Here is a 14,532-nt window from a genome sequence, read left to right on the forward strand (position 1 = left end):
GAATTTCCATCGGAAAAATCTTGGATGGTTTTTCCAATGGAATTTCGCTCAAGCTAGGCTTGCATACACACAGTCACACAAAAGTTCTCTGAACTTTCAACCATCAAGAATGCGGTGACGTACAACACTACGATGAGCCGAGAAAATGAAGTTCAATGCTTCTGAGCATACGTCGAGTTGTTTCCGAGCATGCCTGTTTTTTTGTGTGTCTGAATTGCATACAGACGAACGCATTTTTGGATAGGATTTTTTTCCGACCGAAAAGTAGAGAACCTGCTCCCAATCTTTTGCTGGCTGGAATTCCGCCAGCAAAAGTCAGATGGAGCATATGCACGATTGCATTTTCGGACCAAAAGCTCTCATCGGAGTTTTGCTGGCGGCATTTCCGATCGTGTGTACGGGGCATTATTCTTTCACCATTCCATCCAAAACAAAAGTTTTGTCTAGAGTTTTAAGTCTATTCATTTCAGTTTTACAAAACCTGACTCGGCATTTTCAATAGTCACAAATTAGGGTGACGGCCTTAATAAATTAAATTAGTAGTGATGATAATTTAACCAATAGTCACAGAAATAGCTGATTTTTCACAATTTATAATTTGGAAATGATAAATAGAAATATTAAACTTTATTTAGGTCTGCCTCACTGTGATCTTTCCCGTCTTGTAATGGATTCACTTTAAAACGGGATTATATAATAATGGAAGTATACTATTTTTACTTACAGTTTTTGCAAATGTTTAAGCTCCTTAAAGCTGGAGAGTGGCACTTCTGTGATTAAATTATTGGACAAGTCTCTGTAAGTAACAAGTAAAAATAAAAGAGCTATTTTAATAACTATTCAAGTGCTCCGTTTGTTGGATTGCATTAATAATGCTTTACAAAATGACACATTTATTTTAGTACGTATTTAAATGAACAGGGAACCTTTTACTCAGGTTTGTGAGAATGAACAAAGAACTGGGCAAGATAGAAGAACCAATATTGGCTTTTAAAAGGTACATGTAACTCGGGGCTGTCATCTTTATGCTGGATTCAATTAGTGCTGGGACAGTATAATCCAGTGACTAGGGCAAAGATGCCAAATTGAGCCCCCCCCCCCCATTATGTGCAAGCCTATTAGGAGTAGGGGGAGAGAGAGCACAGCCCGCACCTCCTCCCATCTCTCTCCTCCTCTCCTTGCTGCTTCCAGCACTGGGCTAATAGAAGTAGTGATGCCCCTGTCACTACTCCTGTCAGCCTTATAGTAGGAGGAATTTGCGGCGCCCCCATCCTTATAATACATGTTGCGCCCAGGGCAGCCGTCCCTTCTGCCCACCCCTTGTCCTGGCCCTGGATTCAATACTTTTTACCTTTTTACAAAAGACTGCAGATACTGATGGGCAGCACAGTGTTTACTCTGTATTCGATTTAAAACGCTACACAAAACACTCCGTGATAGGTGGAGAGGCCAGTCAGAACACCTTGACTTGTCCTGGTTTTTTAAGACAGCAGTATGCCCATGGTAAGGCCATAGTGCTGCTGTATAACTGGATTTCTTAAAGGGTTAGTTCACCTTTAATATTAATTTCCAAAAACATTACATTACAGTGTCCTTAGTACATTAATATGCAGTCCTCGGTTTGGTAAAATAATGCTTACTTTTTGAGCTGCTTATTCCCTGGGAGTTGCTCTCCCTTCTTCGTCCTACAGATGGAAGGGTGTATCCAGTGTTGGATATGCAGCCCCTGCAACTCATAAATGAGCAATCAGCTTTTTTCTCTACCCGTGCAGCTACGAGAAAAAATGGACTGAGGAGAGGGCAATGGAATAAGTAAGCATTCTTTTACAAAACAAAGGATTGTGTATTAATGTACTGAGGTTGCTGTAATGCATAGGGATTTTTTGGGAAAATGCCAATAAAAGTGAACGAAACCTTTAATGAGTAACTGACCTTGAACCAACATGTGCATATAACGTGTCCTGATACCTAATATACATAGAAATAAGATATACCTATGCTCAACATGTATAAGCTAGTGGGATGCAGTGTACAGAGGGCTCCTCTAGAATTTGTAGTGTTAACATGTGATCACACCACTTTAGCATCTGATGATTATACCTATGTGTAAGCTATTGGGATGCAGTGTGCAGAGGGTTCATTCAGAATTTTTACTGATTTACAGGAAATTATACCTGGCTACCAATGTAGCATGGGATTATAACCAATGTAATGGAGGTATTTACACCGATCATCTTTGGGGGCATTAGTTGACAGTGTAAATGTGAATGTTACATGCTTGGACAGTGTAGAGATGTAAAATTTCCGAAATTTTGAAGCCATGGGAAAAAAATGTTCTTTCCCTGTTTTTTCTGGAAATTCGAGAAAAATGTATAGAAAAAAAATTCACAGTGTGATTTACATAATTTGCTGTATAATGGCATGATGCAGTATATTGTGCTGTTGCAGTGCAATGAGATATGGTTGAATGACAGTGCAATTCACTAAGATGCAAAAGTTATTTTAACTAGGTACCATTTAATTTCATGATCATTTGTATTGTGGAATTTTGGTGTGGATTTTTTATGTGAAATTAGCACTTTCTAATTATTTTATTCCACAATCAAACGTGCTATAACACATATGTTACTTGTCCTTACCACAGTGTTAATTTTGATGTCAAATTTCAAATTAGTTTTAGTCGTAGTCTTTTGACCAAAATGCCATTTTAGTTTTAGTCGTATTTTAGACATCTGAATTGCTTTAATTTTATTTGCATTTTAGACAACTAAAATCTCCAGTACATTTTAGTCGACTAAAATCTAATCGGTTTAGTTAAATTGTAATACATTATTTAAGCTAGAATTTCCAAACTCAAATACTTCTGGAGTAAAACTCTAATAACATGTTACTATTTATTGTATTAAGGTTTGAACATGCACTACAGACACAGATATAGCCATTGTGATATACAACGTCTTTATAAATAAAACCCAGTTAAATAAACAAAGAAAAAAATATTACTTTTTGACAAACAGAAGTGCAACTTTAAAATCTGAAAAACCTTCCAAAAATGTAAACTATTGGCTGTAATGCCATTATACACATATTACCTCAATATATTACCAACATTAAATATTAAGAAAAAAAAATAAGTAAAGCCTTTTTCTTCTTTTTTTTTTTCAGCAGCTTAGTGGATGCCTCCTACTTATTGTTATGTGGTAGTGCAATAGTGCAATATATGTTTAAATCTTTTTTTTTTTTTTTTCAGGATTTCAATGTTTTATTTAAACACATTTACAGAACAGTAGAAAGAGGTCCAGTGGTGTTCACCTGCACTGGATATTGCAATATACATCAAGCATGTCCAGCACATGAAGCAATTTAGAATTTTCCTGGAATGTGGCCTCATTCTCCCTTAGGCCTCACACCCTGAAACACTCCAGCTTCCCTCATGGCTTCAAACTCCTTCACTGCATCGTAATTCTTATAGTAGTTGGCATACGCCCTCTTCCTTGGCTCAGCCACACCAAACTTGTACAGGGCCACAACACTCAGGGAAAAGATGAAGGCTCCAAAAATGTGAACTCTCAACCGCTTTCCCAGAAGGCCTCTCATCTGAGGTTTAGCCAGAAGACCCTGTGACATGATGGCGTTGTTCAGTAAACCTCCACCACAGCCGTGTCCTTCCTCAATATATGTTTAAATCTTAATGTGCTATTATTATAGGCTACGGATGGTATTGTGTTGCCGATTTAGAAAAGGCCAGCAGAGAGCACCAAAGACATAGGAAAGAAGAAAGAAAGGGAAAGAATTGATGGGAACCTGTGTCTCTCAGCCAATACAGCTTGCACAGAGTTAGGGGACTAGGGCTTTAACAGACAGGTGGAGTTCTGAGGAAAGCGTAAGTTCAGGTGAGTAAAGGTTTCCCCCTCACATTTTCTTCTCTGTTTTTGTTCCATGAAAAATGGAATTGATTTTCGGCACATAGTTTTCGTCAGTTGACTTAATTCTAATTTTATGTTTGTGTTGTTTTCGTCACTAAAAACATGCAGCTGATGAAAACTATGGCGAAAATATTTTCCTTGACAAAATGAACACTGCATTACCATAGTAATTATTCGGGCCTAAATACCATTATTGCACAGGGGCCCCTTGCTGGCTTTGTCAACCACTGACCTGAACTTAATCATTTGGAAGGGTGTCCACATGTGTTTGCCCATCTTCTGTAGAAGACATTGTCAGTTGGTTAAAATCTGCAGCCTCTACCAAATACTAAATATAGAACTTTTTGGTGGACAGAACCTTTTAGGCTGAGTGTACATGGGAGAATGAAGCTGTATTATAGTCCATCCTGAGGGATAAATGCAGCTTCATGTTAATGATCTAATCTAAGTGTGAAGAAAGGTTATACACATTCAGAGCTGCAAGTAAAAATATCTGTATGTCATATGTTTTTCATGGACCACATAAGACAATGGTAACTTACATTTCTGCTAAACTTCTTAAAGATGAAAATATGTTTTCTGTCACTAAGCTGATCTGGTTCCCACGTAAGAACCTAAATTGAAAATATATCATGCATGATTAATAAAACATAACATTATGCAAATTATACACTGACAGAAGCTTTACATATGCCACCAAACAAGGAAACCAATAATGTTAAAAGGCAACGCCACCCAAAAAAGATTCTTTAGTTTTGGTTAGAGTTGGCATTTTGATCTTTTGTTAGATCTCCTCTGTTGTCAACTGTCCAAAAACATGAATTCTCAGAACTTTCAGGTTGGCACCAGCTTACATGTTTCTAATACAAATATAGAAATACATTTCTACTGTATGTGATAACACTGGGACTACAGAGATTGTGGCTACACATATCCCAGTTTTTGAGCCAGGTTCAGAGTATGTCATGGCTGGTTCAGGTTGGTGGAAGTTTTGTTTGCTAGGCTCCTCGATAATAAAGAATCAGGCCCTGTCCACTCAATCCAAAGTGAAGAATTTATATTACAGTTGGAGGATCACTATAACTTATATTACACCTGGATTGCATGTAAACATGCTAATATCATACACACCTACATATACAACTTCCTCCTTCACCCATCGATACCAATGCAAGTATGTGGATATTTGGCATTTATATACAGTGCCTTGAAAAAGTATTCAAACCCCTTGAAAAGTTCCATGTGATAGACCAACACAAAGTGACACATAATTAGAGGTAGAAGGAAAATGATAACTGGTTTTCAAAATGTTTTATAAATATGTGAAAAGTGAGGCATGCATTTGTATTCAGCCCCCCTGAGTCAATATTAACTTATAACAGCTTAATAACAGCTGGATTTGACTTGAGACAATGGAACCTGTTTGGTCCCTTTCACACATGCGAACTGTTGACAGATGAAAAACAGACATCAATGCATCTCTATTGAAAAATGGTCAGTTTTGCATCCGTTTTTGCATTGGTAATGCACTGATGTAAAATGATGTTAACCTGATGAAAACCTGATGATAGGGTTGCACCATATCGGTGCCGATACCGAGCATTTGCATAAGTACTTGTACTCGTGCAAATGCTCCAATGATTGACCTGATACCTGGACAATCAGGGACAATGGGTACAGTGGTGGGGGGATTTACAAGCACCGATCTCCCTGTGTGGCTTTCAATAAAGCATCTGATAGCGCTTCTCCTCCTCTCCCTCCTGCGGCTTTCAGCTGCTTTATTGAAAGCCGCACAGGGAGATTGGTGAATGTAACTCCCCCCCACCGCTGCACCGATCGTCCCTGACTGTCCCATGTCCCCCTCTGGTCTCCCTCAATGTCCTCCTCTGTGTTCTCTGCGTGCTCCAGTCTGGTCCCGCTCCATGTCCTCCTCCGGTTCCTCCTCGTGTCTTCCTCCGTGCGCTCCTCTGGTTCCCCCGTGTCCTCCTCCGTGTGGTCCTCCTTTTGCTCCTCCGGTTCCCTGTGTTCTCCTCCAGTCCCCCTCTGTGCTCTTCCACCCCTCCCCTGTCCCAGATCTGCAGCATTGAGAGTGGAGGAAGGAGCCGGTATATATGTAATTTACTGGCTCCTTCCTTTTCTGAATAGACAGAGTCACTGACTCTGTCCATTCATAACTGAGCAGCATAAACTGTGTTTACAGTACTTCAGTTTATGAATGGAGCGGAGCCGCTGTCTCCTGTCCATTCATCTTCAGTGCAGCTGAGGCTGCAGAGAAAGGGACTGGGGAATCTGTGTCCTCAGTCCCTTTCCCTGTCTCAAAGGGGAGATGTCAGGGGTCTGTGTAGACCCCTGACATCTCACCAAAGCCCCCCCCCAACTGGGTTGATTTAAAAAAAATATTAAAAGGAAACATTGTAACAAATAAATATTTAAAAGTAAAATTCTAAAAATAATAAAAAATAATAAAAACACTGACACCATCCACTCCCCCCCAAAAAAAGAAAGCATTGTAAAAAATATATATATATACATTGTAAAGAATAGTTAAAAAATAAGTTGTGAAAAAATAAAATTGTAAAAAAACAAACAAAAAAAACAAAAAAAAAACTACTGACACAGTCCACACCTCATCAGTGCCCCTCAGTGCTGCATATTAGTGCCACTGTCACATGACATTAAAAAAGTATCGGTAATTGGTATCGGCGAGTACTTGAAAAAAAGTATAAATACTCTTAAAAAAAGTGGTATTGGTGCAACCCTACCTGATGATAACCTGATGAAAACCTGATGAAAACCTGCTGAAAACCTGATAAAAACCTGATGAAAAACTGATGTAAACTTCATCCATTTTTTCTTTGAAAAAACGTGACAACACTGATGAAACTAAAGGTCCGCATGAGTGAAAAAGGCCCTACTGTAGTCAGTAATTAGGAACCGCAGCTTGTTCACATGTTGAAGCATAAGCTCGTTAGCTGTTTGTCCTAAATGTCACAGAACAGCCACTCCATCAGGTGAGCAGATCCATATTCTAATATATGATGGTGCAATCTACCACACAGATACCCTTAGGAGCACTTCCCTTTTTTTGTCTTGTAAATTGGAGGCAAAAGATTCAACACAGTGGGTCTAGTTTATTAATGGAGCAGTGGCTGTTTATTAGAAAAGTGTAAGTTCACTGAAAAGTGAGTGTGAGTAAATAAGACGCAAATGTGTTCACTATGAATATCCAATCATGTGCTACATAAAATTCTGTTTTTAAATTTCCATTGCATAGAATTGGGTATTCAAAATTAACTTCGCTTTATTCTCTAAAGCTGGTTATAAACCAGTAGAATTTAGTTCAAAAATGTTTGTGTTTGGAATGTTCATTCAATTTTCTAATAGTTATTGGGATGAAATCGCCTTTAATTTTTGCAGAGAAAATGCAAAGTAGCAGGATGGAAACTTTTTCTTGAACGAAAAAAATTTCTTACTGTGAATTTGTGTCTTGTTCGAGGAAAATTGTACATATTGTAATGAAATACGTTTAATACATCTGGGATTCCATTAAAATAGCAAGTATTCTGCAATGAAAAACAGTACAGAAAAGGAAAGAAAAGGAAAATAGAAAAAAACCCAAGAAGCGCTTCAACGCTCCCACAAAAAACTATACAGTTCATGCCTCAGTGAAACCATAGGAAGGGTGGACACACTATCCCACTACTAGAGCTGGAAAAGCGGCTGAATTGTTATAAGCCATCCAGCATGTCTACAGAGTGTACCTTCTCGGGTCCAAACTATCTTCTGCTACCAGTGTTTCCATAGCCATGATATAGTTGAAAATCTGGGCCCACTCCAAAAGGTGAAGGGGTGCAGAAGATTTCCACTGAGAGGATATGGCTACCCAGGCTGATAATAAGCAATGCCTGAGGATGCCCTTTTTGATTTTGGAAATGGACCCAGGAATCATCGACAGCAGGGTGACCACTGGACTAGCCTGGATGCCAGAAATTGGTCTTGGAGCGACTTGTAAACCGACTTGTAAACCATCAGGGCGCTAGGATCACTGAACTCAAAATTATCATGGCCAATACAGTGCTAAAACCTAATGTATTGTACAGGAGGATGGCACCTGACGCCTGGAAAAGTAGGCCATTTTTCTTGACATGCTTTTTTTTAATCACCATGACTTTGTTCGTTTGCCTGTCATAGTCTAATGCCGTGTACACACGGTCGGACTTTTCGTCTACAAAAGTCCAATGGACGCCGACGGACTAAAGCTGGCTGACAATCCGATCGTGTGTGGGCTTCCCCGGACTTTCAGTGGACTTTCAGCGGACTTTCACAGCCGCAAATCTGACGGACTTTAGATTTGAAACATGTTTCAAATCTTTACGTCGTAACTACGCCGGACCCAGAAATCCGCTCGTCTGTGTGCTAGTCTGACGGACAAAAACCCACGCTAGGGCAGCTATTGGCTACTGGCTATCAACTTCCTTATTTTAGTCCGGAGTACGTCATCACGTACGAATCCGTCGGACTTTTGTGTGATCGTATGTAGGCAAGTCCGTTCGTAAGAAAGTCTGCCGCAAGTCCGCCAAAAGTCCGCCAAAAGTCTGACAAAAGTCAGTCGAAAGTCTGTCGGACTTTTGTAGCCGAAAAGTCCGACCGTGTGTACGCGGCATTAGACAACATACAAATTTTAACTCACATTTGGAAAGCCACATACATTTTTTGTGTACACAACCTGACAGCTGTGTGCTGCAGCTTATTTATATTCACTCAGTTACGTTCATTTTAATTGCTTTCTGCTCTGATAATTTCAGGAAACTTTTACATATTTATACATGAATACATTTGAAATGCCTTTCACCAAAAAATGTTTATATAATTAATGTATACTGCAAATTTAAAGTTGACCCACGGTGATTAGTGTACTGAGTGTACTGCAGCCGGACTACAAGTCTCAGTGCTGGATGTGACGGAATGCTGATGGAAGACTGCTGCCTGAGTAAAAGTAGATATGTAACTAACGTTGAAGCAGCCAGAAATGGGGCATACATCATTAGAACTAGCTTATTTTTTCTGTGTAAATGACCAAACACATATTTTGCCAACATATTTTGCCCATGCATAGCATTCATTTAAAGCTGAACTCCAATCAGACAGCTAAATATACAAATAAAATACAAATATGTTGACTGTTTTTCCTGCTAAGAAAATTGTATTTCTGTCCAGATATTTACAAAGCTCTGCCACACATCACAGCATAGCTCTGTTTTTTCTGCTGCAGTTCAGTATCATATACAGGTCTTGATTCTCTCCCAGCCTCTGACCAGACAGTAAGGCCTGGTTCACACCTATGCAGGTTGCGGTTTGCATATTCCAGATGCATTTAGCATTTTTCAACACATGCTTTTGATCTATTGAAGTCTATGGAACCAAAAAACAGAAAAAAGTCCCTGGCCCTTTCCATAAAATGTACAGATGTGAACATGACCCTTAGGAAACCATGTGAAATGGACTGTAGTGTGTTTCTGCAAAACTGAAAACACACTAAAAAATGCATAGGAGTGAACCAGGCCTAAAAGAAGCAGCATACTGAAGAGCTCATTTGCTGGTCCTTCCATTCTCCTTAGGCCGGCCATAGATGGTTCAAATCTTGGCAGGTTCAGCAAGAACGGGTTGAGATTTAAACCATATATGTGCAGATCAACTTGGGTACAACCAGTCTGCCAGATTTACTTGGGATTATCGCTAGCGGCTGCTAAAGACACTAGCAATAATCACTGTCTTCTTCCAGCGGGGACGGACCCATGGTTGCAGGAAAGAAATTCGGCCTGTCTATGGCCTGCTTTAGTGTATGATAATACAATTTATATCAAACACCATCTACTGTATAAATAGAAAATAAGTGCAGTGTGAAACTCCACAAATTGCTCAAATACAGATGCGCCACCCCACAAGAGTAAATGAAAAACACCTTCCTAGTGTCACCATCTTATGAAATGCTGCTCGCCATGTTGTACTGATCCCTAAAGTTGGGAAGGTCAAACAGCATTTAAAGTAGTATTAAATCCTCAGTATATTTTTTAAAGCTTACCAAACTGAACACAATAAAATAAACATTTTCTAGTAAACCATTCTTTCAAAGCTGCTGGATCCTAATCTTTCAATGCAGCATCCCTTAAAGTATAACTAAAGGCAAAACTTTTTTTAGTTTTGGCTAGAGTAAAGATGAATTAGAATGCTTGTCAGCTTTTATTGGTGTCTGTGCCCACGTTAAGGAGGTTCACCCTCTCTAAGTTCGACTCGAACACTGGGTGTTCGTTTGTTCGCAGATGAACCACACCTATGGGGCATTCGCGGCAAATTCGAGCACCGCATTGACAGCTGCTGATTGGCCAAAGCATGCACCTGACCTGCATGCTTTGGCCAATCACAGCTTGATCTGCTATGAGAACCATGATTGGCCAAAGGCAGGGTGCCTTTGGCCAATCATGGCTCAAGTCCACGTCCCACACTATATAAGGCTGCCGGCACGGTGGCCATATGCAGTGTGATACATGGAGGAGATTGAGATAACTTGAGCTACAGTAGATTAGGCAGGTTAGTTAGTGGGGTGCAGGCAGTTTAGTATATATATATATATATATTTAAATATATACAGTGTAGTCAGTGTAGACTACATATACAGCGCAGGCAGTGTATTAATATATATATACCGTGTAGTGTATATATATATATATATATATATATATATATACAGTGCATTCAGTGTAGACTATATATACAGTGCATTCAGAGTAGACTATATATACAGTATATATATATATATATATATATATATATATATATATATATATATATATATATATATATAATATATATAATATATATATATATATATATATATATATATATACACAGTGCAGTCAGTACAGATTTTATAATAAAGTGCATTGACGAGGTTAAGGGGAACCCTATGACAGAAGTAAGAAAAAAATGGCATGGGGTCCCCCCCAAAATCCATACCAGGCCCTCTGGGTCTGGTATAGATTTTAAGGGGAACTCCATGCCAAAATTTTAAAACAAATTGGCTTGGGGTCTCTCCCAAAATCCATACCAGGCCAGGAAAAGGGGGGACAAGCGAGCTCCCCCCCTCCTAAATCATACCAGGCCACTTGCCCTCAACATGGGGAGGGTGCTTTGGGGTCCCCCCAAAGCACCTTGTCCCCATGTTGATGGGGACTAGAGCTTCTTCCCGACAACCCTGGCCATTGGTTGTTGGGGTCTGCGGGCGGGGGGCTTATCAGAATCTGAAAGCCCCCTTTAACAAGGGGGCCCTCAGATCCCGCCCCCCCCATGTAAATGGGTATCGGGTACATTGTACCCCTACCCATTCACCAAATAAAGTGTCAAAAAGTAAAAAACACAACAGACAGTTTTTACAATTTCTTTTATTAAAAAAAAAAGTGTCCTGTGATGTCCATCCATCTTCAATCATGCCGCCCCGTCGGACCCGAAAAATCGAAAAAAAAACTTTGCCTCAATGGGAGGCCTTCCGGCGACTTCTGTCTCTTGGCTGTGACAGCTGTTATATAGGCAAGGGCAGGGCCACCCGGTGATGTAACCGAGTGACCCCACCTCCTTCTAATGTCATGTGATGTCATGTGATGTCAGAGGGGGATAGGGTCATCCTGGTACATGAGCGGGTGGCCCCGCCTTTGCCTATGTAACAGCTGTCAAAGCTAAAAGACATCAGTCGTTTTTATTTTTCAATTTTTTGGGTCCGTCGGGCGGCGTGATTGAAGATGGATGGACATGGCGGGACACTTTTATTTTTTATTTTTTAATAAAGAAATTGTCAAAAACTGTCTATTGTGGTTTTTACTTTTTGACACTTTTTTTGGTGAATGGGCAGGGGTACAATGTACCCGCTATCCATTCACATAGGGGGGGCAGGTATGGTTCAGGAGGGGGGGTGCTCACTCGCCCCCCCTATCCTGTCCTACAGGCTGCATGCTCGAATAAGGGTCTGGGGAGGGAACCCACGCCAATTTTTTTCTAAATTTTATATCCATACCAGACTTGAAGGGCCTGGTATGGACTGGGGGGCGGGGAATCCACGCCAATTTTTTCCTTGATTTTTCATCTATATTGCTGGGAGCTGGCAATACATTACAGCCGCTAGAAAGTTTAACCTCTTGCCGACCAGCTGCTGTCATTATATTGCGGCAGGTCGTCACTTCTGCGCAAACGGCCGTAGGTGTACGTTGGTCTCTGTAAATAGAAGTGATGTCATTTCAACATTAGAGGGAGCTTCCTAATTATATGCACCAAATGGGTACAAAAGGAATGATCAACATATCCCTCTTTGTTCTGAGGAAATCCGCGGATTGGCGGATGAAACGCCAGCGTCAACAGAGTGACGTCATCACACCTGGAAGTGTATTCAGGATGTCCCCATATATGCTGATGTATACACAGTCTTCTGAATAGCCGGTCAGCTTTTTACTGTTATTAGCGATTCATGCGGAATATCGGCGGCTGAGATAAGGGGAGAAAACAGAGTTGGAGCTGAACTGCTTTGGCGTTCATTTCGTTTTCTGCTGTCAACCTTTATTTTGCTTTGAATGGACTGGATAATGGAATCACCTGGAGAAGGTAGAGCATTGAGCTAAATTTATTATCCATATCTGGGATTTATTACTGCAGCATTACATGTTTATGTCATTGGACCTGCTCACTTGTTGTGTATGCTATACAGTACTCTACTGAGGCCCCTTACATCTGTTGCAAGAGACATTTTCTCTATAAGAGATATCCAAAAATAGGATTCAAGTATGAGGAAAGATATGTAATAGGAATCACTATACATTTACCACTGAGGTAGAATTTTTATTCATCAATTATCATGCAAGTATAGTATCCTCATCATGCAAGTATCATGTATCCTCAATGAATACAGGTTTATGTTAACCAGTCCAAGCACCACTTAGCGCCTTAAGTATCAGAAGATTAATCTTCTACCATCTCCTCATTCTATTCATCATCTCACATCTAGAATGAACATCTTGATTCAGAGCAATATTTCTATGTGATTCCTGCTAAACATCTGAAGTATACCACTTGACTAGCAGGAATAGAGACGTATGTCTTACATCTAATTTTTACAGGAACCACCTGCTCTACAATCATTATGACTACACTGATATCCCTCCTCATTACAGCAATTAACTTGGATTAATCCGTATTGACTCACTGTCTTTACAGCACACAGCTGTCATTATTCTATTGGATATCAGTAATTATGTCACATTTTGTTCATCACTTGATGCATGATTGAAATCCCCTACTTTCTGGATAACCACCAGGATTGTTTTTATCACTGTATGTCTGTGTATTTGTGCTATTTTGTATTGGAAGGTATTTATTATCCACACAATGTCATTTCGTATTACTTTTATCAATTTTTATTAAAATTTAGTTAGACTACGCTGCATGGTCACTTTTTTGCCTACTTACACAGTCTGTACTATACAGCTGTATATTTTTTCTTAATGATCTCTGTCATGTCCCAGTAAGCCCAACCCCCACACAGTTAGAACACACCCAGGGAACACACTTAACCTTTTATCGCCCCCTAGTGTTAACCCCTTCCCTGCCAATGTCATTTTTACATTGATCAGTGCATTTTTATAGAACTGATCAATGTAATAATGTCACTGGTCCCCAAAAAGTGTCATTTGGGGTCAGATTTGTCCACTGAAATTTCGCAGTCCCGCTAAAAATCACACCAGTACAAACAGTAAAGAAAAATAAAAGTCCCTTAATCTATTCCCATAGTTTGTAGACGCGATAACTTTTTCACAAACCAATCAATATTAGACACGTGCATTCGTTTTCGTCCGAATGCATTTTCGTCCGAATTTCAGATATTTTTGTTATCGTTTTAACAAACGTTAACGAAAGTGCAGAATCCGAAAAACGAAAGATCCGACATAAACAAATGCTTTATTTTCTTTTTCGTTGCTACAACAGTTCGATATAGATAGGAGAGTCGACATGATGGTGACAATAACAATCTGTTTCCATCAAACCTGTGGTCGAATGTGCCTAACCTTAACTCTATTAGTTCAAGTTTATTCTACATAGAGAGAAAAGATTCAACATAGAGAGAAAAGATTCGACATAGAGAGAAAAGATTCGATGTAGGGGAGAAAAGATTCGACGTAGGGGAGAAAAGATAAATAAAAATAATAATGATGATGAATGTTATTGGCTGATTGTAACCAAAGAGGAGGAGCAGTAAAATAGCTAGAACTAAGTACACACGTACTTTGGCTTATGGTGTCTGTTGAAAGTTCTAAGAAGATTCGACGGAGCAGGTAAACAGTTTAGCTGCTCCGTCGAATCTTCTTTGAACATTCGACAGACAGCATAAGCCTTCAATGACAGATTCAACCTTAATTTGGATTTTCGGAAGAATGCAATTTTTAACGAAAAACAAAATAAATAAAAACAAATTTCGGGAGTAACTAAATAAATTTATTTTTCGGACGAAAACGAAATTCCGAAACAAAATATTTCAGTGTGCACATGTCTAATCAATATACGCCTATTG

At 39.5% G+C, this 14,532-nt stretch overlaps 2 protein-coding genes across 2 annotated transcripts in view; both read right to left on the reverse strand.

Annotated features, from left to right (window-relative positions):
• Nucleotides 1–14,532, reverse strand: part of RXFP2 (relaxin family peptide receptor 2) — a 512,938-nt gene that overhangs the window by 41,677 nt on the left and 456,729 nt on the right. Inside the window, exons 11-12 of the mRNA XM_073613352.1 lie at nucleotides 4,469–4,540; nucleotides 725–796 (exon numbers count right to left, since the gene is read on the reverse strand). Of these exons, the coding sequence (XP_073469453.1) occupies nucleotides 725–796; nucleotides 4,469–4,540 (144 nt within the window). The remainder of the gene's footprint in view (nucleotides 1–724; nucleotides 797–4,468; nucleotides 4,541–14,532) is intronic.
• On the reverse strand, nucleotides 3,232–3,701 carry LOC141127137 (cytochrome c oxidase subunit 6C-like). The gene has a single exon (XM_073613353.1). The coding sequence runs from the start codon at nucleotides 3,625–3,627 to the stop codon at nucleotides 3,388–3,390; it is 240 nt and encodes a 79-aa protein (XP_073469454.1). The 5' UTR covers nucleotides 3,628–3,701; the 3' UTR covers nucleotides 3,232–3,387.

Source organism: Aquarana catesbeiana, linkage group LG02 (genome assembly GCF_042186555.1).
Source record: "Aquarana catesbeiana isolate 2022-GZ linkage group LG02, ASM4218655v1, whole genome shotgun sequence".
Classification (NCBI taxonomy): domain Eukaryota; kingdom Metazoa; phylum Chordata; class Amphibia; order Anura; family Ranidae; genus Aquarana; species Aquarana catesbeiana.

Bases quoted from the DNA above. Each gene is read 5' to 3' on its own strand.
- LOC141127137 (XM_073613353.1), bottom strand. From the start codon at position 3,627: ATGTCACAGGGTCTTCTGGCTAAACCTCAGATGAGAGGCCTTCTGGGA.